This window comes from Amia ocellicauda, chromosome 17 (assembly GCF_036373705.1).
Source record: "Amia ocellicauda isolate fAmiCal2 chromosome 17, fAmiCal2.hap1, whole genome shotgun sequence".
Lineage (NCBI taxonomy): Eukaryota > Metazoa > Chordata > Actinopteri > Amiiformes > Amiidae > Amia > Amia ocellicauda.
The window spans coordinates 13,399,841-13,427,557 of NC_089866.1; the positions used below are offsets into that span (position 1 = coordinate 13,399,841).

General features: G+C 39.0%; 4 protein-coding genes across 7 annotated transcripts; 2 read left to right on the plus strand and 2 right to left on the minus strand.

Annotated features, from left to right (window-relative positions):
• Nucleotides 1-244: 244 nt before the first annotated feature.
• pdap1b (pdgfa associated protein 1b) lies at nucleotides 245-9,640 on the minus strand. Of its 3 annotated transcripts, none has more exons than XM_066689800.1 (6): nucleotides 9,152-9,425; nucleotides 8,512-8,603; nucleotides 7,723-7,812; nucleotides 5,959-6,077; nucleotides 4,455-4,606; nucleotides 245-755 (listed from the first exon to the last, which is right to left on the minus strand). In XM_066689800.1, exons 1-6 carry the CDS (start codon nucleotides 9,162-9,164, stop codon nucleotides 688-690), a joined length of 534 nt encoding a protein of 177 aa, XP_066545897.1. In that variant the 5' UTR covers nucleotides 9,165-9,425; the 3' UTR covers nucleotides 245-687. The 3 variants fall into 3 exon arrangements, with proteins under 3 accessions (XP_066545897.1, XP_066545896.1, XP_066545895.1); XM_066689799.1 differs by lacking the exon at nucleotides 245-755 and adding an exon at nucleotides 1,993-3,120 and having other exon boundaries at nucleotides 9,141-9,640; XM_066689798.1 differs by lacking the exon at nucleotides 245-755 and adding an exon at nucleotides 1,993-3,120 and having other exon boundaries at nucleotides 9,152-9,507.
• Nucleotides 9,641-9,700: 60 nt separating this feature from the next.
• On the plus strand, nucleotides 9,701-12,331 carry bud31 (BUD31 spliceosome associated protein). The gene is made up of 4 exons (XM_066689801.1): nucleotides 9,701-9,895; nucleotides 10,813-10,935; nucleotides 11,077-11,243; nucleotides 11,996-12,331. The coding sequence occupies exons 1-4, from the start codon at nucleotides 9,802-9,804 to the stop codon at nucleotides 12,044-12,046; spliced, it is 435 nt and encodes a 144-aa protein (XP_066545898.1). The 5' UTR covers nucleotides 9,701-9,801; the 3' UTR covers nucleotides 12,047-12,331.
• Nucleotides 12,332-12,692: 361 nt separating this feature from the next.
• ptcd1 (pentatricopeptide repeat domain 1) lies at nucleotides 12,693-21,291 on the minus strand. Its single transcript, XM_066689795.1, has 9 exons — nucleotides 21,183-21,291; nucleotides 20,156-20,711; nucleotides 17,505-17,645; nucleotides 16,932-17,150; nucleotides 16,340-16,441; nucleotides 15,268-16,047; nucleotides 14,877-14,993; nucleotides 14,074-14,256; nucleotides 12,693-13,579 (listed from the first exon to the last, which is right to left on the minus strand). The coding sequence occupies exons 2-9, from the start codon at nucleotides 20,663-20,665 to the stop codon at nucleotides 13,385-13,387; spliced, it is 2,247 nt and encodes a 748-aa protein (XP_066545892.1). The 5' UTR covers nucleotides 20,666-20,711; nucleotides 21,183-21,291; the 3' UTR covers nucleotides 12,693-13,384.
• A 209-nt stretch (nucleotides 21,292-21,500) lies between these two features.
• On the plus strand, nucleotides 21,501-27,095 carry cpsf4 (cleavage and polyadenylation specific factor 4). 2 transcript variants are annotated; one of them, XM_066689796.1, is made up of 8 exons: nucleotides 21,501-21,777; nucleotides 22,225-22,275; nucleotides 22,650-22,802; nucleotides 23,211-23,306; nucleotides 23,871-23,964; nucleotides 24,374-24,464; nucleotides 25,123-25,293; nucleotides 25,540-27,095. In XM_066689796.1, exons 1-8 carry the CDS (start codon nucleotides 21,675-21,677, stop codon nucleotides 25,606-25,608), a joined length of 828 nt encoding a protein of 275 aa, XP_066545893.1. In that variant the 5' UTR covers nucleotides 21,501-21,674; the 3' UTR covers nucleotides 25,609-27,095. The 2 variants fall into 2 exon arrangements, with proteins under 2 accessions (XP_066545893.1, XP_066545894.1); XM_066689797.1 differs by having other exon boundaries at nucleotides 24,374-24,446.
• The last annotated feature ends 622 nt before the right edge of the window (nucleotides 27,096-27,717 follow it).

Sequence of the window (27,717 nt, forward strand, 5' to 3'; positions counted from 1 at the left end):
TAAAATGTATATGACAGACCTCACATATAGCTTTACTTTAAGATTGCCTTCTAACTACTAAGTTAAAAATACAAAAAATGTCCAACACACATTTAACAGTACAATTGATACCATCCCAATAATTGATTCTCAGAGCAGTACATACTGAGAACATCTGCTGAAGAAATGGCTTGGTAATGTTCTTGTAACCCCATAATAACTTTTGAAATACAAAATACAACAAAAAGCTGAGTCATATCATTTTATATATTAAGATCTAGCCTTTTAAAGTGACATTAAAAAGAAAAATTAGGACTTTAAAAAACACCAAAAAACAGTTGAGAAGAATTTGGTGGTGACCACAATAATAAATTAGATACAGAAAGTCAAAATATAAAGAAAACTAAAACAAAGTTATAATTTTGAGTCTGACGAAAGTAAAACAGTATTCTGCATTTAACATTTTGGCTGGTAGGCATGCTCCAGAACACAGAATTTAAACAGTTGAGACTAAATAACCATCATCCTTGAGTTGAAATTTTGTCTTCTATCCAATATAATATTCTTCTTATCTACAATGTTCAAATTATGAATTACAGCACGTCTTAATGGATGGTCTCTCTTTAAAAATCAGAGGATTGACAAATGGAGATTTTGTAGCAGTCCTTTCCTGTGGGATGACATTTCCCTTTGAAGGCAGACTCTTTATCATTTATTCAAAGACAAGGTATGCAATCCCTTTGCTGCTGCTGCTGCCGCTGAGGCTGCCTCTTTTGCTGAAAAAAGCAAATAAATCAAGTTAAATATTTTCCTTATTATGTGGAACCCCCCATTATTCTCCACCCAATTTTGATTATAAAAAAATGTCAAAATGCACACCGCTATGAGTCCATAATTCCTGAGGAAGGATAAGACAAAGTTCCCACCCTCCAAAATGCAAAATGACAATGTTTTTCACACTGCAAGAATTGACACTGCAGGAATGCCCATGGCCCAACTATTGCAGCAGTCAAAGGATTTGATGCCGCTTGACCTAGTGTTCAGTGACCCGAGGATTGCCTAACAACTACCACCCACCTAGCACTGTCCCCAGGAACCCTCTGGCTAAAACCTACTATGTCATAGCTGGTATTGGAGACCAGCTGGATCCAGGCTATGAGACACATCCTGCAAATTGGTTGGTAGCTTTAACCAAATGCCCCACTTAAGAGCACTTTTGTAATTTCTGTATCTGAAGATTGAAATAGGAAATATCTGGGGAACTACAAATATGTATTTTTATGTACCCACGTTTCTACAAATGTATATGAAGTGCCGGTTGCATTACTCTTCACTTATAACATCCAGACAATTTCATACACTTTGGCTTAGACCAAATAAATGCTTCCTTTTACATAAGAGTCACACATTATGAATATGTACCCTATTGTTTTGTCTAGGTCTTAAATGTTCACTGCAAACACATCAAGATGGGGGTTCATCAAGATGGATGTGAGGATTTAACAAGAAATAAAATTGTCTTCCGACTTAGTTTTAGAACAACTAAATATATTCTTATTCTTGAAAGATAATAAAATACATTGTTTATTTATTTCTAAAATTGTACTATACTATACTGTTTTTAATACTGTTTCTAATGGAATTCCTTCAGGATCATACAGTAAAGAAAATCCTTATTATTATATAGCTGTTTATGAATATTATGCATATATATATATATATATATATATATATATATATATATATCAAAGTATATCTGGCTGTGTAACATTGTAATAAAAATGCTGTTGGGGAAACCACTGTCATAAAAGGGCAATCTTTGTCAAGTTATATCTAAGGTCTTACAAACAATGACAGTTAAGCAATTGTTGGCTCAAATGAAAATACATTATTTTAATATTCTGTTCCTGTAATCCAAAACCTTTCACATATTTCATTCTTGATGATGCAATTTGCTTTTCCTTGGAGAGACTGCAGTAAGTGAGCACAAACCATTTCAGTGGGATCAAGGAGTTAGTAATGAAAATGATTTTTAATATCACAAAAGTAAAAAAACGCATCATACAATTATTAATTTAATATGCAATTGTTGCTTACTTGATACAAGCAAATACTGTACAAAAATATACTTCTCTGATTTTTACCATTTTACCTCTCAGACAGGACACTCATGGATCTTGTTCAATTACCAAGTTAGATTCTTCTGAGGTTCTTACTTACTTGTAACAACAAACTTTGAAAACTTTGAAACTGTATATTCCACAGAGTTTGAAAGGTACAGAGTTAACACACTAAATGGGTTACATAAATTATTTGTATTTTAGAAGTTTGGTATGATATATATTAATGCATCCAGTTCCACCTCCATACGTGTTATGTTTTATTTTGCCAACGCCACTGGCTGATTGCATTGTAAACAAAGATGTTATTGCTATGACTTCATAAATTTTTATTACAATAATCATTATAACATTTGGCTTTGAAGATTATTGCCCTACTAATGTGATAACAATCATAATAACCTGTGATTTTGTATGGAAGCCAAAATCCTAGTTTTTACTTATCCACGAAAGGTTGCAACACACAACATAGGACAATTTTTAAAAATAATTTTATAATTGGGGTAAGCTCAAGGGCCTTTTGTAAGATTTAAAGCTGTTTTTGAGCCTTATAGATAAGTATTTATATATGAAATAAACAAACCTAATTAAATCGTTTAATAAGATAAGTGTTTATATTATTATTATATATTTTGCTAACCATTTTCCCAATACGGATACAGCAAAGGTATATAGTGTAAAAGCTGCATAGAGTGGAGTGGCTTATCCAAAAATATGGTATGCAACACAACATAATTAATTTCTACAGTAGAACAAAACACTGTCCAAATTCAGTCTTCTGATAGAAGAATGCAATGCATTTGAATATGAAGCAGACAGAACTAAACAGGAAACAAAACTGCTTTTGTAGTGGGCAGTGTAAAGAATTGCTGTACTGCTGATATCAGTTTAAAGGTTGTTAAGCAGAGAGATGGAGCGCAGGGTCTATAAGAGCAGTCTGGAAAGGGGAATTTTTCAGGAGGTGCAGGGAGACGGCCAGAGATGGTGCAGTCCTGATGTTCTTTGGTAGCTGTTTCCGCCACTATGGAGCAAGGGAGCAGAGTGAGTACATGTAGGGCTGGAGGAGAGTGGGGGAAAGAACAATCATGGGACTGGCAAAAGAAAAGTGGAGAGAACAAGAGCGGACTGAGGGAGAGACAAGGGGTTGAAGATAGGAGAGGGCCAGTAGAGTGATAAAAGAGTGGTAGACAAGAATCAAAGTGGATATGCACAGATATATACAGACGATTCATATATTACAAAAAGGAATGGAGTATATAGGAGACAAGGTAATGTGCAGATGTGTTACTGACAGTTCCTGCCAGAACAATATGGTTCAGAGCTGACAGTGTTTCTAAGAGGAATGGAGGTCAGTTAATTACAGGAGCAGTTGACTACAGTTTCTAAGGCCCAGAGATTCTGACAGACCAGGAATATCAAATAAGTGATTAAGACAAACTGAACGTTTTGCCTTTAAATGATTATCCATTAAGTGTCCCCATTGATTAGAGAGAAGTGCATAAAAAAGCAATTCCTGCCCAGAGAATGCTTTGATCTGAATCTATGTGTAGCGTTGAGGTGAAAGTTTAATGGGCTGTTTATAATGGTTCCGACTACGGTAGCTGGTAATTATTCATATTGTGGGTGTATTCAGGACAAGAGTGTTCTGAACAGCATGAACTACATTTTATTGGGAATGCCTGTATGTCTGCCGACACAACAAGGCACAAGGCTGGAAGTGTAACGCAGTGGTTCAAAAAGAACAACAGGGGAACCATTTCACTGTATGCTCAGAGATCTGACCTCAAGCCTGTAGAGCCCCTGTGTGAGGGACTCGAAAGCCATTGAACAGATGCGATGAGATGAGATTGGACTCAGACCAGCTTCTCTTGCTGTACTACAAACGTGCAGGCAGAATGGCACAACAAGTACAGTAGTTGTTAAGGCCAAGGGAGACCTGTCAACTGGAATTTGTCCCAATATGTAAAAAAATATAGTCTATATCAAATGCACTGGGGTCAGTCCATACCAACTTGCCTAACCCTCACATATTTTGCTAGACAAATTCAGCTGGTGGTTTCAGGTATAACAGGAAGGACAATCCATGATGTCTAATGGAAGGCAAAAGCCAAACACCTCTATTTTGTTTTCAGGCAGTGACATGTCAAAGTTAATGTACCTTTAGACATATTCACATTCCACCACCTACAAAAGACTTTTGAAGTTTCAGAAGTTGAAATCCTTACAGCAAGTGGAAAGAAGAGAAAAGGTTGGAGGAGGTAAAACATCTTATATTGAGGAACCCTGCTTGATGGTCTTTCAAGGTCAATTGAAACTGAAGTGTTGAAGCAGAATAGTGTGTGTCACTTGTCTCACCTTTCCTCTCCTCCTCTTTCTTCCTAGCTGCATCTTCCCTCTGTTTGCGGATGATTGCCAGTCGGGCCAAGTCTGCCTTTGCTTGTTCTGTTTTACCAGCTAAGTGCATCTTCATGTATCTCTCCTTAGCTTTCTGCTTCTCTATCTCTTCCCTGCAAAAAAACAACAACATTGTTAACGTTTTGGTACAGTGAAAAAGTATTTCATTCTCAAACCGAAAAAATAAACATTATTTCAAGTTACTTAAAATGGAGTTACACAGAAGATAAATAACTTGGAATGATGCATCTTATTCATTGGGATCTCCATTATTTCTTACTTTAGCAGTCAACAGTTCAGGAGCTGTATGAGTTTATGTTACAAAGAAAGGGATCATTTTGACACCAGGGGCACACTTTATTTGAGTATTGTAAATGGTATTGTCTCTTACCTCTGCGCAGCAATAGGATATTCCAAAACACGATTCCAAACCAGTAAAAGCCTCTTCTTGGAGCACAGTTTGAGCCCTATACTTAGAGTTGCCTACGTTCCAAGGTTATTTTTGACTATGACTATCTGCGTTTAAAGATATAATTTACATCATTGTTTCTCAACTAACTGTTTCTCACAGAGATCTGAGGAAGGAGGGGATGCAGAAAATTGTACCTGTTGAGTCATTAACTAGTCAGTGTGCTCTGTTATATGTCTTTGGGTGAAAATATTCCTTGGGAAAATCTCACTAGTTTTTATAAAAAACACAAAATTAAATTAGACAAAAAGTACACTAATTAGTTAATTACTGTGCATGATCTGATTGGTTTAAACATTTTAATTGAGAGCAATTATTAGCAATGTGTGATTTCTCTTCAGATCTGTAACTATAAAACACAGCATGGATTAACAATGCCAATGCCAATGCTTTAAAGGCAGGTAGTGACAGCAGAAATACAAGTTGAAAGTAGGCAGCCCTACCTATAATCTAGGCTGTGCTGTTTTGCATCTGGACTGTTATAGCTGACTGTGACCGGGATTCCCCAAAGGAGCACTGCCAGGGTTGGGCAGGCCTGAGGCGGACAGAAATTCCTCGGCTTGTCACACAGCAATGACTCCTGTAGTGTACAGTTTATCTGTGAGCTCTGTGGGGTTATCGGTTAGTGTGGCATTCGTCTCCTCCTCAGTCCCCTCCTAGCTCTGCTTTTTGTGCAGTGAACTACTTGCAGTGTAAAATGACAGCACATATTTCAGAGGACACACCTACATGCCCACAACTCTCCTGCGTGGTGAAGCAGGTGGAAAAACAATGGACAATTATAGTTTGAACGGGTATAGTCCAGGTGTGAGCCATTCAGACTGGGTTCCTGCAGGTTTAACAGATACTTTTCAATTGGCAACTGATTAACAGCTTATTTTGACAATAATTATCCAGGAAGTGTTAAATTAAGAGCCAAATAAAACAAAAGACAGGAGACACCAGGGGGGTTCCAGGACCAAGGATGGGAATCACTTATCTAGAAAGAGTTCTTACCTTTCTTTCCTCGAGAGCTGCCGGGGCCCCTCCAGCTCTAGCTGGGTCACTTTCTTTGTTTTCTGTGTTACTCGATTGGGGTTCTCTATATCTATCAAGCCCTCCAGCCCTCTTCTCTTCTACAGGAAGTAGGGAAACAATCAATACTGTGTATTATGTGAATCAATTAACACTTATGAAAAATCATGAAATAATATATAATTGCAGTATTGTGCCAATTAAAAAATATATATTTTTGTCACTCCACAAAACTGAACACAATTCATAATTAAATGATTACCCCCTTGGTCAGATCGATATTAATGCCTAATTGTAATGTTAAGCTTAAGGCACCCAGTGTCCCCATCACCTGTTTAACTTTTCCTGCCACCTATCACACTAAGTGAACAGCTGACTTGATCAGAAACAAAACTTAAACCACGTATTTTATTTTCATTCTCGGCACAAGAACAGTGGTGTTTAATATTTGTGAATGCAAAAAGTAAAAAACAACAACAACAACAAAAAATGCATATTTTAAATATCTGATTTTATTTTTGTATTTGCCTTGCAGTTATAAACATCAAAAGTCGCTATTCCTATCATGCTTGTGGACATAAATTAAATAATTAGCAATTTCTCATCCAAACACAGCGGACTGGGTGAACGTCATTAATGGCAGGAAATGTGAAACAGCTGTTTGGAGTGATTTGCTTGTCATTCACTCTAATAGGCACCAACATTGCTTTTAGAAAGGTATAATACTTTATGCTTTAATGTTTTTCATTTAGTTTAAGTGACAATTAAAAAAAAAAAAAATCTGTCTTAAAATATCTCAGGTTGTATTACCACCCTATATAATATATGCCGATCAGCCATAACATTATGACCACCTGCCTAATATTGTGTAGGTCCCCCTTTTGCCTCCAAAACAGCCCTGACCCGTTGAGGCATGGACTCCACTAGACCTCTGAAGGTGTGCTGTGGTATGTGGCACCAAGACATTAGCAGCAGATCCTTTAAGTCCTGTAAGTTGCAAGGTGGGACCTCCATGGATCGGACTTGTTTGTCCAGCACATCCCACAGATGCTCGATTGGATTGAGATCTGGGGAATTTGGAGGCCAAGTCAACACCTTGAACTCGTGATTCATCAGACCAGGCCACCTTCTTCCATTGCTCCGTGGTCCAGTTCTGATGCTCACGTGCCCATTGTAGGCGCTTTCGGCAGTGGACGGGTCAGCATGGGCACCCTGACTGGTCTGCGGCTACGCAGCCCCATACGCAACAAACTGCAATGCACTGTGTGTTCTGACACCTTTCTATATTGAACTTTCACTTTTTCAGCAATTTGAGCTACAGTAGCTCGTCTGTTGGATTGGAAGACATGGGCCAGCCATCACTCCCCACGTGCATCAATGAGCCTTGGCCGCCCATGACCCTGTCGCTGGTTCACCGCTTTTCCTTCCTTGGAGCACTTTTGATAGGTACTGACCACTGCAGACCGGGAACACCCCACAAGAGCTGCAGTTTTGGAGATGCTCTGACCCAGTCATCTAGACATCACAATTTGGCCCTTGTCAAAGTCGCTCAGATCCTTACGCTTGCCCTCTTTTCCTGCTTCTAACACATCAACTTTGAGGACAAAATGTTCAGTTGCTGCCTAATATATCCCACCCACTGACAGGTGCCATGATAACGAGATTATCAGTGTTATTCACTAAACCTGTCGGTGGTCATAATGTTATGGCTGATCGGTGTATATAACAGTACCCCCGCCTGATTACCTGACCGCCTTCATCTTCACTATCTGAGTCCGAATCTGGGAGTTTGTCTTCCACATGGTTGTCACTTACTGCTGCCCCCTCCTCTTCATCCTGCAGAGCACAACTTCCATAATTTGACCTCCTATTTGTCATACTAACTGCAGCATCTTATGATGTACAAAAGACTCTTACTTTTTTCCAGAAACTAATGTGCCAATTTTTTATTCTTTATTCTTTTTTATTTCTTCCAATAAAAATAAAAATAAAAATTGTATCTGACACTCCAAAAACACATCTGATTTCTAAGATAGGGAGTGCAGGTGATAACAATAGCATAGTTCTGAAGCAAAAACACGTCCAATTGAGATTAGTGTTGCAAGAGAGACCTGAGAGGGTGACACATGGCTTAATGACCCTTCAGTGGGAAAGACCGCATCTGTAATAGTGCAATTTCCTCCTATCACCATAATGGGACACTGGATTGGAATTACTGGTCCATACAGAGTGCGCCACCTAATGGTCCATTTGTGCTATTTCATACAGTGCAAAAACCTAATTTATTATTATTATTATTATTAATTTACCTTAAAGACCCTATATCAAAATACTAAGAACACTCCCAGTCTTGCTTAACATCTGAGATCTAAAGGAATAAAACTTCAAGGTATAAGATGTTCTGGCTAAAAGTATGAGGGATTTAAACTGTACAAAGACTGCCCCACCCCCCATGTCTGTTACCTATGTTGTTGCAAACAAAACTAACAGTGAAACAAGCCACACGTTCACAACAGTACTGCTGCATTCCCTCACCTTCTTACGTTCTTTCTCAGCTTTCATTTGTGCATCTATCTCTTCAGGGCTGGTGTAGGTGCGCATGCGGCCTTTGTGACCGCTTTTTTTCCCTGGGGTTGAAGAAGATGATGAAGCAAGAGGAGGAGGAGAAGAACAAAAGATAAAAACAAGAGTGAAAGATAATGCTTAGCTGGAATAATGCTCATTATTCCATTTTAGAATATCCTTCCACCACTTTGTACTTCATTTTGTGTCACTTGATCACTTTTTGAATGATGTTCATTCGCGTTTTGTTGTACCACTCTTGGATAAAAGTATGGGAAACATAATTCATTATTATTATTACTATTATTATTATTATTATTATTATTATTATTATTATTATTATTAATAGTAGTAGTAGTAGCAGTAATTAAACAAATACAAAACAAAAACTTATTATGTGGAAGACAACTTAAATATTAAACCTAATTTTACTCAATATTAATTTTACAGCGTTTTCAAAGCTTTGGTACAACTGATAAGCTTTGTTGTACTTTCTTCTCTACTTGTATAAATGCTAGGATGTAATAATTACTAGTAGTCTTGGGGGTTAACAGGTGACAAGCTTATTAAGGCTTTGTACACTAAATTAAAATGTTACATACTGTTCCCTTACCTCCTTTGGGCATTTTGATTCGCTTCTGATACAAACTAAACTGTAAATAAAATAAATGAAGGGAGAACACAAGCCTTCAAACCGAAAATGCTGCCGGTGCCAGTCTAAGAAACTCAGAAACCACTTAATTTAGCTGCCCATGTATACTCCTCATAATGCATAAAGTCTTAAAATAATTAAAATGTACACAAATTGAATGTAATTTAAAATGTCTGTGTTTATGACATTTAACCAGCACCAAAGACACACAGGCTCTCGTTTAAAGAGGGTTTCATAATTTGTTATGTTGTTAATTTCAGGCAATAGCGAAGCACACTAACCTGATGCAATATCACTAATTCTGGTAGCAATAGCTTTTACAAAAATACCTGTAATTTAAAATAAACGAGTGTTATTTTTGTTAAGGAATATATCCCAAAAGTTATAGATTGTGTATTGAGAATAACTTAATTTCTTAACACTATTAAACTCGCTTATTCAAGTGTGTTTCGTCTTTTTTCTGCGACGGGCTGCAGTTGTTATACGAAAGCCCCCCTTCCGATGTCTCTGACGTCTACAAAAAGCGACGCAGAGAAAAAGACGAACGCTCCAGAAACAAACAAGATAGTTGGCATAGTGTGGGGAGTGTTAAGTGCGTTGAATTTGAAGAAATGCCTAAAGTGAAGAGGAGTAGGAAACCACCGCCAGACGGATGGGAGCTGATTGAGCCCACGCTGGATGAGCTGGACCAGAAAATGAGGGAAGGTGAGGACTGAGACCGCGTTTCATTTTTTTCCATCAGGAATTGGTGAAGAGGAAAACAAAAAACGCTACCCCCCAGTGGCAATTGGGAATAGACCTCCGAGATAAGTCAAATTGTTCTGATTATTTATGGCTTTCACTTCAGCGCTTGAAATGTCATTTGAGGTATTGAATTGTCTGCGCACAGTCTAATCTTTTGAGGTTTTAATGTTTACGATGTAGGCTGTCCTCCGCGAAGATGGCATGCCAAAAAAACAAACGACAAAAAAAAAACAAAAAAAATCCACTATATTTAATGTTATAATGAAATCAAAATATGAGGAAACAACATGTATAACTTATTAATATCTACAACAGTGCCACATCAACAATCGGCCTCTACAAAAGCACTGACAAGTTCGTCAAAGGGGTACATTAAGCACACGATCTCAAATTCTTAGGGCAACTCTTGAAGTGTTCAAGACTTTGGACTGGGAAGAAAAGGGACTCAAGATCAACTGAGTTTATCGGAACCACTTGCAATTCCTCGATGACATCTTTGTAAAAACGGATGAACTGCAGCTTCAAATTCAAAAACTCTCGGATGCAAGCAATAAAACTGGACTTAAACTTGAGTAAAACCAAAGCCTTGATTGACACATGTTAAATCTAAGACAGTTGAACTACTGTAGATCAACAGATACTTATGTCGATTTAAGGATTCAAAATCAGATCAGGGCACAGAGATGGAGAGAGAATCTGAATCTACATTTATACATCGGATCAGCATGGCTGTTTATCGAGTGGGTTATAGCACCGCAGAAATGACCCTATTCTGTCCCTGTCATTTATAGAGAATTTGAGATGACTGTCACTGGGAAGATGTTATGTAAAAATGCCTGTCTGCTTCATTTGTCGTCACTTTTCATTGTTCCTTACAGCTGAGACGGAGCCCCATGAAGGCAAGAGGAAGGTGGAATCACTGTGGCCAATATTCAGACTGCATCACCAGCGCAGCCGCTACATCTTTGACCTCTTCTACAAAAGAAAGGCCATAAGTAGAGGTAACCAGCCGTATGGACATGTGATCAGTGACATTTCAGATGATTATTGATTATTATACCCTGCTAATGACAAAAGGGACATGTCAATCTTAAGCTTTGGTAATGGTAATTAATTTGATGTCTTTCTCTGTTCCTCCACAGAGCTCTATGATTATTGCATCAAAGAAGGATATGCTGACAAGAATCTGATCGCAAAATGGAAGAAGCAAGGCTATGAAAACCTGTGCTGCCTGCGTTGCATCCAGACCCGGGATACCAACTTTGGAACCAACTGCATTTGCCGAGTTCCCAAGAGCAAGCTCGAAGTGGTGAGGACTGTATATATGTTTTTTTTTTTTTTAAGTCAAGTAGCAGTAAAGCGATTTATTTTTAGGTTCTTGCAAGTACATTACTATTATTTTGAGGAATCAAGACTTGCAAATTTTTCTTGTTTTATGCAAAGGGACACATTCATAAACTACTGCATTATAGACATTGAGTGAATTGTAAAATGCTAAGGGATAAATGAGCTGAATAGCCGAGAAGGGGTGTAGAAGGGAAGATTTGTAGAAGTGGCAAGGATATGTAGAGCTTGCTAAATCTCCAGTGAAATTGCATGGAGAGGTGAGGCAGGGTATTCAGATGTTTGTCGTTATATAAAGAGAGGATGTTTACTTTCTACATTAATTTGTTATGTTTATGTGCATTGTGTTTTGCATTTAAATCATGGAGAGGTATCAAATCGTGCTTTACATAACTTTTGCTCTATAATGTACATTTATTAAAACTACTTTGATAAACTCTTTGAGAGGAGTCTATCACTCCCAAGAATTGCATGACATCACAGTGACTGACTAATTGCTCTAATGTGTGTACAGCCTGATTGTGTTTCTTGATTGTGAATGATCTATAATGTACAGGATTTGTATCTCAATGCACCATGATTTGCATCAAATCGCCATGCTTTGAGAAACACATAGGTTAACAATCCACCAGTTCCAGATACAAAGACTGTTAAATACAGAAGTAAGTGATCTTAAAAATATTCCAGTGTAACACTTTTTTTTCTCTCCTCTAACAGGGAAGAATAATCGAATGCACTCACTGTGGGTGCAGAGGATGCTCTGGGTGAAAACTGTGCTTTCTGCACTTAAGGGACATTAGGGCTCATATATCCTAGACCTGTGTGCTTTTGAAAATCCTGGACCATACTTGGATGAATACTATTCCAGATTGAAAATCTGTAGTGTACACTGTGATGATTGTTAATGTAATGCTGTACCTCCTATACGTGTTAAGACAGGTGCTGTAAGACCGAACGACTTCATTGCTGTACACTGTCTGTGTTTTATTATTTTTTTTTATAATTGCTTCTTTGTTTGTCATTTTAAAATAAAAGTGTGCCATTTAAAGTTAATGAAAAGCTTATCCTTATATTTGCGACTATTATAAAAGGAGATTAAGTATATAGATAAGTGGGGGGAAAAAACACTAAACTACACAATACATGTCCTTGAAAAATATTTATGGGTTGTAAAATTATAGTCTATAAAACTACTCACAATGGACTAACGCATGCCTTTATTTTAGTAAAGGTAGATTAATTTACTTTTACCAGTCAAAACAGTCAGTGTATGTATTAAACTATAAGAATAATGAAAATAAATGTATAGTAGACAAGTGAGACTCTATAAAATAACTAACACAATAACTAATCCTTATTTAGTGAAAAGTGAAATGTAGCCATCAACAATTGATTCCAGCAACCAAGTGTGAAGTTCTATTAACTTGAAACATGACTTTAGCCTTTATTCTATGATCTAATGAAGATAGGAATGTTTTCTGTATACTGATCCAAAACAAGGAAAGCATTTATTTATTTAATAAGCTATACCTTTAAAAATAAAAAAAAATATAACTTAGAAATGTATTGCCACACGAGAATATCAAAACAGTATTTCAGATTTATCTTACTCAAAATAACTATTACTTGATGTAGACTGGCAATCCAAATTATGGACTAAAGTTTAAGTGGACTGCCAGTTAGTCACTAACCTGAATATCTTCTTGATAATATACAACATAGAAAATCAAATGGAAAAAGATAAATACACTTGATCTGAAAACTTGTATAAAAAAATATAGTTCTGCTGTCATTTAACAGCAGGTCAAATGGCATGTCAAGGAGATAAAATCAGGCAACTGAGAATACTAGCACATTCATTTCCACATCTAATTATAGAGTTTAAATAATAGAGATTTAAACTATTATGCTTAATATTAAACCCTTCCCAACACTATGAAAAGGATACCACTTAACTTATGTCATAGGGAGAAATACTCAACCCTTGGGTGTACCAGTTTGTTTAAGAAAATAAAAAAAGCCCTTCGTAGGATTTGAGTAAGATCCCATGATTGCCAGAGTATTCAACACTACTTCTGTTCAGATTCAGGTTTACTGTGGTGGTGTTCATTCTTTTGTGGTCACAGTTGGTTTACTGTGAAGGTTTTCTCCACTGCTGTCCTGCTGCTTTTCTGTTTGCCGTGGAGTTTTAAACTTCTCCCAGGGGTGTGGGGTCTCCTGACCGGGCATTGATTTGAGCCAGTAATTGTAGTAACCTCTGAAGCCATCAATCTTCTCCAGGTATGTGTTTTTTGACTTATACTGTAAAAAATATATAAGAAAAGATGGACATTTAAAATATAGTTAATGCAAGACTCCCCAAAAACACATCAATCTTTAATTAATGACTTACCATTTTGATCATATAGTATTAATTAATTTGTATACACCTTATTAACTGGTAGTCTCATTTAATACTTTCAAGCAAGTGAGTGTTTCGTTTGATTTAAAAAGTCTTGCCGCAGTCTGGGTGGCCTAATTGAAGACTTACATTTTAAAATTGGATTCACAGACTGAGTAGAGCTGATCTAAGACTACATATTATTTTTGGTAAGGAAATCGAAGTCTAGTGCTTGTCTGTGAAACGAGACATTTGTTTTTCCCCAGAATAACAAGCAAAGCAGGTCATGCTTTTGAGAAAGCCACAACATGTCTTAAAATATGCCTGCTTCTAGAAAAATAATCTAATCTAAAATGTCAGTGCTTATTTCTGGCGGCCATTATCAAATGCAGTGTTTTCCTGAGGGAGACGGTACCTTATCATAGTTTGGTGGGTATTGAGCTGCAAACTCCAGCTGCCTGATGATCACTTCATTGGGTGCAACCTGGTTCTCTTTCATATGTCTGAGTAGCTCTTTCAGATACATGTAGTCCAACTGTTTGGCTGCACAGTTGATCAGGGAACTGTATACATGAGCGTTGGGAGTGATACTGCGTTCCTGTATTTGGAAATAGAAAAACAAATACAATAATGGACTGAGCAGATAAGAAGATTATGTTTGGGGAAATTACACTAAAATCCTAATGTCATGAAAAACAAATCGCACAAATTAAGAAATATAATTCTCTGGTTCAATCCCCAGCATTTTCCACGATCATGTGTGAGCTCATTTGATGCAGATTGCTCCTGCTGACTCTGGCATCTTCTATGTTCCTGTCCAGCTGAGTTTTTAATGACTTGGGTTTACTGAGCCCTGTAATTCAACTGTCTCCCGTTTCCCAAACAATCTGCTTTATTTTAGAAAAATGGTGTTCAGTTTGTTCTCAACTTGGTTAATAAATTGCTGCCCAACTGTCTAAGCAGCTCTTAATAGGTCACCAATTAAATCATGAACAAACAGAGGTGATAGTTACACAGTATCACACGCTTCCATAATAAACCCAAGTTCGTTCTGAGTCCTATTTAAATCCCAGAAAAAAGGTTAGTGAATCCACTCCCCTGATACAGTATAAATGACAGAAGGGTTCCTGAAAACAAGGATTCAGTGAACAGAGCTAGTGGACCTAAATATTCAGACTGTGTGGTCACTTTAACTGCTCAATGCACTCTATCTCTCACCTTCATGTCAGACAGTAGCTGTAGACCATCCTTCTGTTTCCTGCAGGCAATAGCCAGGTTACAGAACGTCTGAACATTTGCTTGCAATCCTCTCTCAGACAGCACCGGCAACAGAGCCTGCAGAGACAGAATCATTGTTTCACATTAGGGGAGACTTCCATGTTTATTCTGGTGGATGTCAGGAGTCAAATGGCCTTTTCACACCAGCTAAAACACTGCACCTCTAAAGTTCACCTGCCGAACCTCTGTTTAAAACTCCATTAAAACTTTTCATTATAGAATGTTTATAATATTGAGTCTTAAAGACACAACCAGAGATCTAAAAAATATAAATTATTATTCAAAATAAATAAAAAGGAATGATATTAACTTCAAAAGGCTCTCTACATACCTTGGCTCCTTCTAAATCTTTGGCTTTCGCCTTCTTCCGAATCAGGGTGTTGAAGAACTTAATGTCTGGTTTGATCTTGTGTTCACTGAGCACAGAGAGCAGGCCAGATTCTGTGGGGCTTCCAGGCTCCACGATGTCCGCCAACAGGCTGACAGTCTTGATGTCAGGTTTGAGGCCGTGGGTGTCCATCCTGCTCAGGAATCCCTCCATGTCTCCGATCAAGGCCAGCCGGTCAGAGGTTCGATCCACACAGCCCAGGGACACTACATCGGTGCCGGACAATCTCAGATCAAGAAGGTTGGGGAGACTGGTTCTACTATTGGCCACTGAGGTCTTGGGGGACGTAAATTCAGTTTCAGCGAGGTGTGTTCTGTTAAAGGGCACCAAGTCTGAAAACACTTGTGTGTTCAAGTTCTCGTCATTCTGGTTCAGGTTACTGGCTGATATTTCTTTTGTTGGGTCAGCAAGTCTTTCCGTTTCCATCTCAGTTACCGCATTCCCTTTCTGTGGCAATTCACAGCCCTTCTCAGATTCCACGTCCAGAAAGAGCTGTCTTTCTAAGGCCTCGATGTCTCTGTAGGCCCCCGCCTTCTCAGCCTCCACCTTCTGACTCTTCCTTCCTCTCCTGACCTTTGTTGGGCTGATCTCCTCTTGGTCTCTCAGCAGCAATCGAGAGGCCACAGCGGGGTCCCCTATCCCACAATCCCGAGCAGCACGTAGCAGCAGGTTATAGCTGTGGGAGTCTGGCTTTATTCCCAGCCTTAGCATCTGACGCCAAACCTATGGAACGCATGGAAACAATACTTGAAATGACTCTTACACACAGTTAACAGTTATTACCGTTCTCAGCTATTCTGATGGTGTGCCTGGGAGGGCTACAGACTGAGGGGATTAATGTTAAAAATACTATGACACCTGTAACTAATCAGAACACCAAGAAGAAGAATAAGGGGCTCAATTCAATAAATCAGAATACTACAAACATAACAGCAATTGCCATAACTATTTAAATTATTTAAAACAAAACAGGAATAACTTCAAGAAATCCCTAGGAGAAAATGTGATCACTCACCTGCAGTGAATACCTGAATCCGTGCTCTTTATCTTGAATGCAGCCCATCAAGAGGAAGTTGAAGGTTTCCTGATTGATCGCATGACCTTTTTGCAAAATTTCCTGCAAAGAAATTATATACATCTTAATTATTCAGTATCATTACATATTAGTGACACATTTTTGGCATTTGGGTAGCACCATTTTCTATGCCATTTGGGTCCAACACTATTCCTAGAGAGCCACAATCTGCAGGTGGTATAAGTCTCTCAGTCAAAAAATAGCTTTAACTCATAGTCATTTTGTCCATTTAATTGGCCAATTCTGTTTATTTCTGGTATATGCTCCATATAATTCAAACTCACTCTGGATGCTGGTAGCTGAAGGTGATTGTACCAATTGATCCTTAAATCACTAAATTGTCCAAACCCTTACCCTGCTTAAGCAATCAGAAATACAGATTTACTGGTCTTTATAAATTGATGATTTAAGGGTGACCCATGGAACCTGCTCCAGTGGTGCTCTCTAGGGCCACCTATCAATCAATCATGAAACCCAGAAGACACAGCAGACACTGTGGCAAAGGAGCCCACAGTCTGGGCACTGGGCATACCCTGAGCAGGTGAAAGCAGGCTCTGAGGTCCGAGCAGAGGGCATGGGTCTTGAGCAGCGCGTGGTAGGTGACCAGGTTGAGCTGTGTGTTATTCCTCCTTAGTTCTTGCTGGAGGGCGAGGGCCTGCTGCAGCCCGGAGTCCTTCCAGGGCGACTCGGCACAGGCGTTGAACAGGGCTGTGTAGGTGGCGTCTGTGGGCTCCAGACCTCGCTTCTTCATCTGAAACATACAGATTTCAGCATGGTCACAACAGTGTTGTGTCATGGGATACAGGTTATTAATGGGAGATGAAGGAAAATTGATGATTGTATAGACAGAAATATTAATAGTAGTAGTTTTTGTTCAGTGAGGGAGAGACATTTTCATGACCGCGCTTGTGCTTGTGTTGTGGTCAAGTTTAAGGGTTCTTGGTCAAAGGTCGCTTCACCAGGTTCTGTTGTGGGCAATGTCTGTGTGGTCGAATCTTCTTTGTGTAAAGAAAAGCCTTGGAGTTTTCAGTTGAAGGCACAATCAACGTTGTGAATTTCCTGTACGTGCTGTACTGGACCGCTACTCTCTCGCAGTATTACTCACATCATTGTAGAGTTTAAAAGCCTTCTTGAGGTAGCCGACCCGGCCACAGCCTCCAATGAGCACAGTGTAGTTGTACTCCTCAGGCGGCAGGCGTTCAACCTTCAGCATCTGGGTCTCAAACATGTCCAGCGCTTCAGCCAGCTAAAGGGCAGGAAGAGAAGGAGACATTTTAAAACTGGAATGAAAACTAAATCTAAATGGGCATCAACTAAAAACAAAGAATTCTGTTAACACAATAGTCAGAAAAACTTTAAAATGTTTAACAAAACTGTACCAAAAACTAAACATATATTTTCAACAAAAACAAAATGTTTGCTTTTTTTTTTTTTTTTATGTGGACAGCCTCCTAAAATAGGATATTATTGAAACTGATAAAAATCTAAAACTAATACATATCTTTCTGAATTTAGAAAACTGAAACAATGTAAAAATAATAACTAGACTAGATAATAATAAACTAGATTATAATGTTACTAAATAAAAACTAAATTAAACTAAAAATACAATAAAATGTTGGCATGGGTTGACACTTCAACTTCAATATTTCAATGTACAGTGAGGGAAAAAAGTATTTGACCCCTTCAACTTAGTACTTGGTGGCAAAACCCTTGTTGGCAATCAGAGGTCAGACGTTTCATGGAGTTGGCCACCAGGTTTGCACACATCTCAGGAGGGATTTTGTCCCACTCCTCTTTGCAGATCCTCTCCAAGTCATTAAGGTTTCGAGGCTGACGTTTGGCAACTCGAACCACAGATTTTCTATGGGATTAAGGTCTGGAGACTGGCTAGGCCACTCCAGGACCTTAATGTGCTTCTTCTTGAGCCACTCCTTTGTTGCCTTGGCTGTGTGTTTTGGGTCATTGTCATGCTGGAATACCCATCCCATCCCACCCATTTTCAATGCCCTGGCTGAGGGAAGGAGGTTCTCACCCAAGATTTGACGGTACATGGCCCCGTCCATCGTCCCTTTGATGCGGTGCAGTTGTCCTGTCCCCTTAGCAGAAAAACACCCCCAAAGCATAATGTTTCCACCTCCATGTTTGACGGTGGGGATGGTGTTCTTGGGGTCATTCCTCCTCCTCCAAACAGGGCGAGTTGAGTTGATGCCAAAGAGCTCGATTTTGGTCTCATCTGACCACAACACTTTCACCCAGTTCTCCTCTGAATCATTCAGATGTTCATTGGCAAACTTCAGACGGGCCTGTACATGTGCTTTCTTGAGCAGGGGGACCTTGCGGGCGCTGCAGGATTTCAGTCCTTCACGGCATAGTGTGTAACCAATTGTTTTCTTGGTGACTATGCTCCCAGCTGTCTTGAGATCATTAACAAGATCCTCCTGTGTAGTTCTGGGCTGATTACTCACCGTTCTCATGATCATTGAAACTCCACAAGGTGAGATCTTGCATGGAGCCCCAGACCGAGGGACACTGACAGTTATTTTGTGTTTCTTCCATTTGCGAATAATCGCACCAACTGTTGTCACCTTCTCACCAAGCTGCTTGGCGATGGTCTTGTAGCCCATTCCAGCCTTGTGTAGGTCTACAATCTTGTCCCTGACATCCTTGGACAGCTCTTTGGTCTTGGCCATGGTGGAGAGTTTGGAATCTGATTGATTGCTTCTGTGGACAGGTGTCTTTTATACAGGTAACGAGCTGAGATTAGGTGCTCTCCCTTTAAGAGAGTGCTCCTAATCTCAGCTCGTTACCTGTATAAAAGACACCTGGGAGCCAGAAATCTTGCTGATTGATAGGGGATCAAATACTTATTTCCCTCATTAACATGCAAATCAATGTATAACTTTTTTTAAATGTGTTTTTCTGGATTTTTATTGTTGTTATTCTGTCTCTCACTGTTAAAATACACCTACCATTAAAATTATAGACTGATCATTTCTTTGTCAGTGGGCAAACGTACAAAATCAGCAGGGGATCAAATACTTTTTTCCCCTCACTGTATCATAGCTGACCAAAGCTTATTTACACCAAAACCTAATTTCAGTACAAAGATACAATCGATTAGCTTATAGTGGCACCCAGTGGCCATATTATAAATATGACTATAAACCTTACTGCTTTCACAACCTAGTTAACCCCACCCCTGGAATTGGACTTCCTTCTGAATTGAATGCAATTCTCCTAAGGGTAAATTAATTGAAGAAAGCAATGTGGAGTGTGAATTGAATTGGAATTGAAATCATTAGAGTAAAAACAGCACACCAGTAGGCTAAATAGGGAAAATGTATTACACAAAATACAATGCACTCATTCAGTCAAATTGTAAAAGTACTCAATGATTCAGAATTATAGATATACTTGTTTTGATCACTTTTGACGAACAATCCGAGAAAGGTCTTTCTCCTATAGGAGGGATGATCTTAGACAGCAACACAATTCGATCAGAGGGAGTATGTTATGGGATCAGCTCAATTAGTGCATGGCCATTCAAGCATTTATTCACTATTTAGCCTATATGCTATCCAATACCTATGCAATGTAACCAGCAGCAGAGTTTTGTACATGTTGGAATCTGTCAAATTGTAATGGCATCACAAGAAAGCAGAGAATAATGCAATCATCTTTTTTTTTTTTTAATAACAGAGGAATAGATATGGCACTTTTCTCAGAGCAAAAAATGTACAGAAAGGACCTTACCTTGTCCTGCTTTATCAGTTTCTTGCATTGTAGGAAATACCAGTAAGTAGTATTCCTCTGAGCTGGCCTAGGCCTCCTCTTCACCTCCTCCTCATCAGCAAGCCCGGCCTCTCTGTACTGGAGGTCCTGCAGCTCTGGAGATGTTTTACGGAAAGCCTTTCTGGACGAAAATGATTTGGCGTAAGATCCGAAATCTTCCACGGCTGGGGCATCTCCCTCTGGCACAGCCTCACTAGTCGTGGGGTCTTTAGCGTCTCCTGTGTCTGATCCCCTGGCCTGCGTCACCTTAGTGTTGTGTGGGCCCTTCAGGCACGCTGACACCCTGAGTCTTCCCAGCTGAGTAGCTCTGACTGTTCCTAGAAGTAATGTACTGAAACACGGAGCAAGTCTCCCAGCATCCCTACTAGCAGATCTCTGCCAGGGATAGGGGGCACTTAAGTAGTTAGAGCAATACTCAAGTCCCACATTAAAATGATTCCTGAAACCTCTGAAAGACAGAAGCTTGGACATCCTTGGTATTTGGAGGAGGGCTTCAAAGGAGAGGGAAGCTTATTATCTAGGCAGAGAAAAATGACAAATGTAGATTATTGCTGTACTGTTACACCTCAGTTGATGACATTAACAATTAGATTAAATAAAACCTTTTTTAGCAAGGATTTTTACTACATTAAAATCTGGAATTACTACTAACATATATATATATATAATGTGCTACTGAAAAGCATGACAATGCATGCATAGATTTCCAAACTTGATTCTATGCATACATGCTGTGGTAACATAAAAAAGGCCGGGAAATAACTCAAATTACTCGATCATGAAACAGCTAGATTTGATATGAACATTATGCAATATTTTAGTACACGTTGCGAAATTCTACCTAAAACAACCAATATAGCAAAAGTGGCATAAAAAAAAAAGTACACCACATTTATTGACATAATAAGCTATCAGGAGGCACTGCAATGTTATAAATAATCAACAGTAGGAAACATTCATCTTTAAGCATAAGAGGAAGACGAATTACCATTCATAATATGATGTATATACTGTTATTCCGGAGAGTCACAGGAACCAGCCGTCAGCTCTTCTCTCACATGTGAAGCTGTGCCCTTGGTAGATTTGCTGCCATCAGGCATTGTAATTGAAAGCAGATAATTGGATGCACACCTTTTTTGTTTTATTACTACTATTAACACTGCCACTACTACCACCAATAACAACACACATAATCATAATTACAATAGTGTGGAAAGTAGAAGGAGTAGTATGAGAAAAGGCAAGTGTTACTTTACAATTCGACCACACAGACATCGATTAGTTCTGCCTGGCGGGTCATAGTTCAGAGTTCAGCTCTGGAGTGTTTCTGCGAGAGCGAGGATCGTATTGGGAAAAGAGGGAGAATCTTTTTTTTTGAAGCTGTATTAGTGTTTGTTTGTGTAAACGTTTAAGTTTATAGTTATTGTTTTATTTGATTATCGTTGCAACCGAGTAGTGAGTCCCTTATATTACAGCAAACATGCAGGAGTTGATCGCCACCGTGGATCACATTAAATTTGATCTGGAGATTGCTGTGGAGCAGCAGTTGGGGGCTCAGCCCCTGCCATTCCCGGGCATGGACAGTGAGTTGAATTCACACATATTCAATATCAGTAATATTGTAGGCTGCTGTTCAGTGTGCAGTCGTACGGTCCAAGTATATTGAAATCATCAAAATAACGTCAACTGGCTACCAACAATGGATGGATTCGTAATGTAATTAACTATTAGAAACTGGAAACAAGTTCCTGTTGGACTCATTCAAAGCAGCATTTATATCTAGATATGCCTTCTTAACAATAAAAACAAACGTTGTGTTAGTTGTGTAGTGTTACTGTTACAAACCACATTGCTCAGTTACATTCAGAAAGTATAAGCATGGTCATTTCAATCATACTTTACGAAAACATAGGTTTCTGTTTGAATGCTAGTAAGTGTGTGTTTTATGCAGATGCTGTTGTAAATCCACGAGTGCAGTTAGTTTGCTTCATTTATGCTCCTGTAACAACACTGTCACCATTTGTCCTCAGAGTCGGGGGCCGCCGTGTGCGAGTTCTTCTTGAAGGCTGCGTGTTTGAAAGGTAAGGACCCCAAAATGAAACGCATTCAGATTTAAAAGACTGCTGTCTTCATTAATAATTACAGACAAATGCATTGACCACTTTATGGTAAGCAGTCAATAACCTTGTTAGAGTTAGACTACATTAATATATTAAAAACATATATTGGTTTTGATATTAAACTACTGTATTCTTTCCCTCTTTATGTGAGATGTACACACACTGTATATACATTATTCTGTTTTTCTTTTAAAATATATAAAGAGGTAAAATATTAATTAAAGCACTACAACAAAACAAAAGACAAAGAATGGAGTCCTGGTTTGGAAATGTCACTCTAGGTACCACACTATTGCTGAATGAATTGTTCTCCCTTTTGCCCTGTGGTTTTATAGGAGGCATGTGTCCCTTCCGTCACATCAGCGGAGAGAAGACTGTGGTCTGTAAACACTGGCTGCGAGGGCTGTGCAAGAAGGGGGACCAGTGTGAGTTCCTGCACGAGTACGACATGACCAAGATGCCCGAGTGCTACTTCTACTCCAAATTTGGTAGGTGTACTTGTCTGCCTTCCAGCCCTCCTGTATCTGTAAAGACATTTTATCTGCATTCTTCCACACTAGGAACTCGATTTTTTTCTCCTGTTTTAGTCAAGTTGGTTTTCACTAATACTACCTAAAAGGGTCGTGCTGACCAAGTTTGTACTGCTGTTGTACAAAACATAGTTGCGCACACTGCACAGAATGTAAAGAACATATTAGAGGTTCCAAGGTTCCTTAGTCCGTGCGGTAATGTCAGGTGGATTCACTTTTTTGATTCCTTTCAGGATTGTGAACACTTCTATCAGGTCCCCTTGTGGTAGAATACAAATGTGACTGGCAAATGTCTATGAAGGTGTGCTGTGTTGTTGACCTGCTTTGTGTGAGCTCTTCCTGACTCTTTTCCTCCTGTGCTTGCAGGGGAGTGCAGTAATAAGGAATGCCCGTTCTTGCACATTGATCCGGAATCCAAGATTAAGGACTGTCCCTGGTACGACCGAGGATTCTGTAAACATGGTGAGGAATTCTCATGTTCTCGTAACGTCACGTGTTTACTTGATTTTGTTTCAGGAGTGAGATGGCCAGACCTTGACGTAACACCTTATTGTTTCCTTTCTAAGCATAGATAATGCATGTTTCCATTTAATTTTATTTCTAGGTTTGCGTTACATTTGGAATCGCCAGTTATCTTTTCTGTCTGTGCTCCCCCCCCCCATGTGAAATCACCCTCTGTGGGGAATCCCTGTCACAGTTACCTATGATGGACCAGTGTCCAACCAACGCTGTCTGGAATCCAGAATCCTTGTGCTATAATTGAACCACTGTAACAAGTATCTAGCTACTGCATTTCATCATGTCTTCCTTTCCAACTCATTAATGTGACTAATTGGCTCTTTGCTTTTCAGGTGTACCCAATAAGAATGTGTGCAACTCTGCACCCCTTTGTCAGCCTGCTTTTGCAATTTGTTGTCACCTAGTTTTCAAATGTAGCACTTGATTCCATTGACTATATCCCAGCAGGGGCCGTTTTCTCCAGTGAAAACGCCATCACGAATGTTTGTTGGTGTTTTGTTTCTTCAGGGCCGCTGTGCAGACACCGGCACACACGCAGGGTCATCTGCGTCAACTACTTGGTTGGTTTCTGTCCAGAGGGCCCCAGCTGTAAATTCATGCAGTGAGTTTTTCTGCTTTTACATTGATGAGTGAACAATCAGACCAGTATGTGTGTCAATAATACAATCATTGCAGAGGTCCTTCAAGCAAAATGGTGCTGCGGTCATTTGTGTGCCAGTGAAGTCAGGCTGCACATTTGAGAGGTGTATTATGGGTCTACTGTGGCATGACTTGTTTCTCTGTGCTTCTGCTGTCAAGAAGATGTGGATAAATAGTGTGGGGGTGGGAAGATGTCCAGAAAATATGAAATTGCTTTCATGTGCCCACACAGAACTTCCTTTGAGGATCAGTGTTTGTACATTTGTAGCAAACTTTTAAAAAGTTATTTCCAATCCATTTTCAACTTTTACATACTTTATCTGGATAAAAATATTTCTCTAAACTGACTGTTATTTCTTGGTGTGGTCTAGTCCTCGTTTCGAGTTGCCAATGGGAACAACAGAGCAACCTCCATTACCCCAGCAACCACAGACACAGCAAAAGGTACGGAACCTTCAGATCGTAAGTACAAGTCATTCCTTTGGTTTGTTTGTTGTTTTTAATTGATCATACAAGGGGTAAAAGGTTTATAAGCCTAAACTGAAGAACATTTGTCTAAGATGGGTTAATCTGTTGTCCTATTCATGTATAGTTAGTTGAATACATTTACACTGTTTATTTGCATGGTATTCGGCAATTCATCCAATGTAATAAATATTGCTAATTAAACAACCATGTATTTATCAATAATATCAATCCATTTGTTGAACACTAATTCAGCCTAGAGGACAGCGGCACATATTCTAGACAACTGAACTGGGTGTATTAACCTTTGATCACTCCATATAAATATTTGTGTCTTACAGTTTTGTAAGCTGAGTCCGTGTTCAACAATTCATCCAAAGATATTGAAAAATATTTAATATTGAGTTTGGCTTTCAAGGGAGAGTTATTAAGAGCTAAATACTGTATTCACAGGTATAATATGTGATTAAATCAAATGGAATTTCCCAGATTGTGAATGATTCAATGTCTTCCTCCTAACGATGTTTTTTTTTTGTCCTATTGTATTTGTGCAATGAATGATCTGAATGGAAGACTCTTAATAATACTTGGACATACACCTGAATAGTAACATTCCTGCACATTCATATGTATTTCTGTGTTCTCTCCAATCCAGCAAAACATTCAGCCCATGAATCAGCGGTCTTCGTCGCTGATCCAGTTAACCAACGCCAGTTCCAACTCCAACCACCAGAGAACGCCGCAGGTCATCGGGGTGATGCAGTCGCACAGCACCCCCACTGGGAACAGGGGCCCCCGGCCTCTGGACCAGGTCACCTGTTACAAGGTAACCAGCATCCATAAGTCCACCATTGCTTCTCCCTCTCCCATTCTGCTTGTGTGAAAGGGGAGTGCGGATTGTGAAATGTTTGCTATGCTTTCATGTATAAGGAAAGTTAGAAAAATGCCTAAATACAATGACGAATACTGAAGTGAGGAATCTTAAAATTATGCCCTGGCCCCCCATTATTTTATCCCAGGATATTTTCCCCAGCTGCTGTTCCAGTCTGACGTTTTTCTTGTTTTCCAACAGTGTGGCGAGAAGGGGCACTATGCTAACAGGTGTACAAAGGGTCACCTAGCATTTCTGAGTGGACAGTAATTTCCTGGACTACGCTCAGATGGAGGAGTCGCAGAAAGGAACGACGCTGCAATGTCTTTTTTTTTTTTTACCCAAACCGACTTAGTCCAATTGACAGTGGATTAGCAACACTCGGCTCTTCACTTATGTGCAAAATCTAACTTGGAGAACGTCTCGTATTATACTTGTATCTCTTTAGAGGGGTATGACAGCCAGTTATACTGGAGGTATCTGGTGTATAGCCTAGAGCTACAGCTGATCAGAAACAGTTATATACATACACATCCCCCACACCATGTGGAATGAGAACCAGTTGTTATGTGGAGTTCATTGCATCTTATCCCTCGACTGGCTTAAAGCTTAGAGCAAAGGAAATTTAATATGCTTATCTCTCTCCACAAGGCAGAAAAAACCTGCAATATACCAGGATAATCAATGTCTTCAAGTGATTTTAAACAAAATTAAAATCCCAACTTTGAACAAGCTGATCAAAATGGGTTGAGAAGCAATAGTTACTTAAATGTTAAAATTGAATTCTTAGGGTTTTGCTGAAGTTCACGTCCCTGCTTTACACAACATACTTGACTGACATGTAGAAGATGCTGTTGAGAAAGTGTTACAAAAATAGCCTTTAGATTGTTTTTCTTTTTCACTTGGCTTTAACTTGCCATTGCTTTTTAAGTTTGTTTTAAACCCTGACCACCATTTGGAATGAATTCTGAGGCACTGGTGGCCTCATTGTTTTTTTCCCCCTCTTCTTTTTAATGTTTTAATTTGACATACATTGACACCAGGTTTGTAACTGGAAAGCTGATCATTTTGAGTGAAAGTAAGGTATGTTCTTCTGGTGTCTTCTGGTGTCATAACTGCTGAAGATGAAGACTAGGAGAGGTGTCTTCCCAGATCATGGTTAGGTGACTAGGTATTTTTATCAGCTTTCAAAATTGTCCTTCAAGAACAGAAATAGTTCAATTAATTTAGAATAGAAACCTGCAATGAGATTTTGCTATATAATGTAGTATGCAAACGTTTGGGTGATGTTTTCTCTGCGTGAGGTCATTTAGAGTATTGCTTTCCTGCAAAAACATCAGACCTAAGCATCCTCTGAGGCTGTCTTGTTTAACATTCATTGAATTGACTTTTCCTTTTCACAGCTTTTCCTGTGAAGTTCATTTTCCTGTCAGTCAGTTCAGGGCTCCGGTGGTTGTGAGGTGAGGTCTGTAGGCCAATCAATTTAAATTGCAGCAATGTAAAATGGGAGAATGCACTGAGCCTGATGTCTTGCCAGTTTTCTCAATTATTGTAATGATCCAAATTAATTCTATGTATATATGAACTGTGTAATGATTGGATGGAAAGTTCAATGTGGTGCAGAATGGTACAGGCTGAGGTGAAAAGTGCCTGCAAAGCGAGATTTTTTTTTTATGTACAGTGTCAGCAGCAGGTTAAGGGGTGGGCCAAAACAGCTTGTTGTTTCAACTTTTTAATAAAACAACATTGTGAAATGATTCTGTATTTCTTTTGATAAAGCTGTTTAATGTATGTTTTGTATCATAACCATGAGAAATAAAAATCACTTATTTTGCACATGGAGGGGTCTGTTCACAGAAAGGTTTCAGTAATCGATTGAAGTGTAGGACTCATCTGTGTGTGCCGTGCAGGAATGGTAGGTGGAGGTAGATGTTTGCATGTTCACACTCAGAGAGGCAGAATAGGCACTGTGAAGCCAAGCTCCTGTGAAGAAATCCTTTAGGAAAAGTGGAAATCAAAAGCTTGACTTCAGGCAATCACACCATATTCTCTCCTAGCTTGAATGTTAAAAGTTTGTGATTTTAACACACAATCTCCTTAAGGATTACAGTACAGTATTGACATATACATCCTTTTACATTCAAACTAGTGACAAGCTGGGAGAGAATGAACTGCAGTTCAATAGTCTTGTCATCAGTGTTGTAGTTTTCCTGAATATGCATCTTAATCACTTTTGAATGCATAGTAAAGACAGTTTCCAGTCTAACAGTTGTATTGTTCCTAGAGTGCCAAGCAAGGGAACAGAGTACATAAATGTTGCTGTCATCACCGACGTTAAATAGCTTTTGAGATTATTCCAAACATGCACAAAATCTCCAC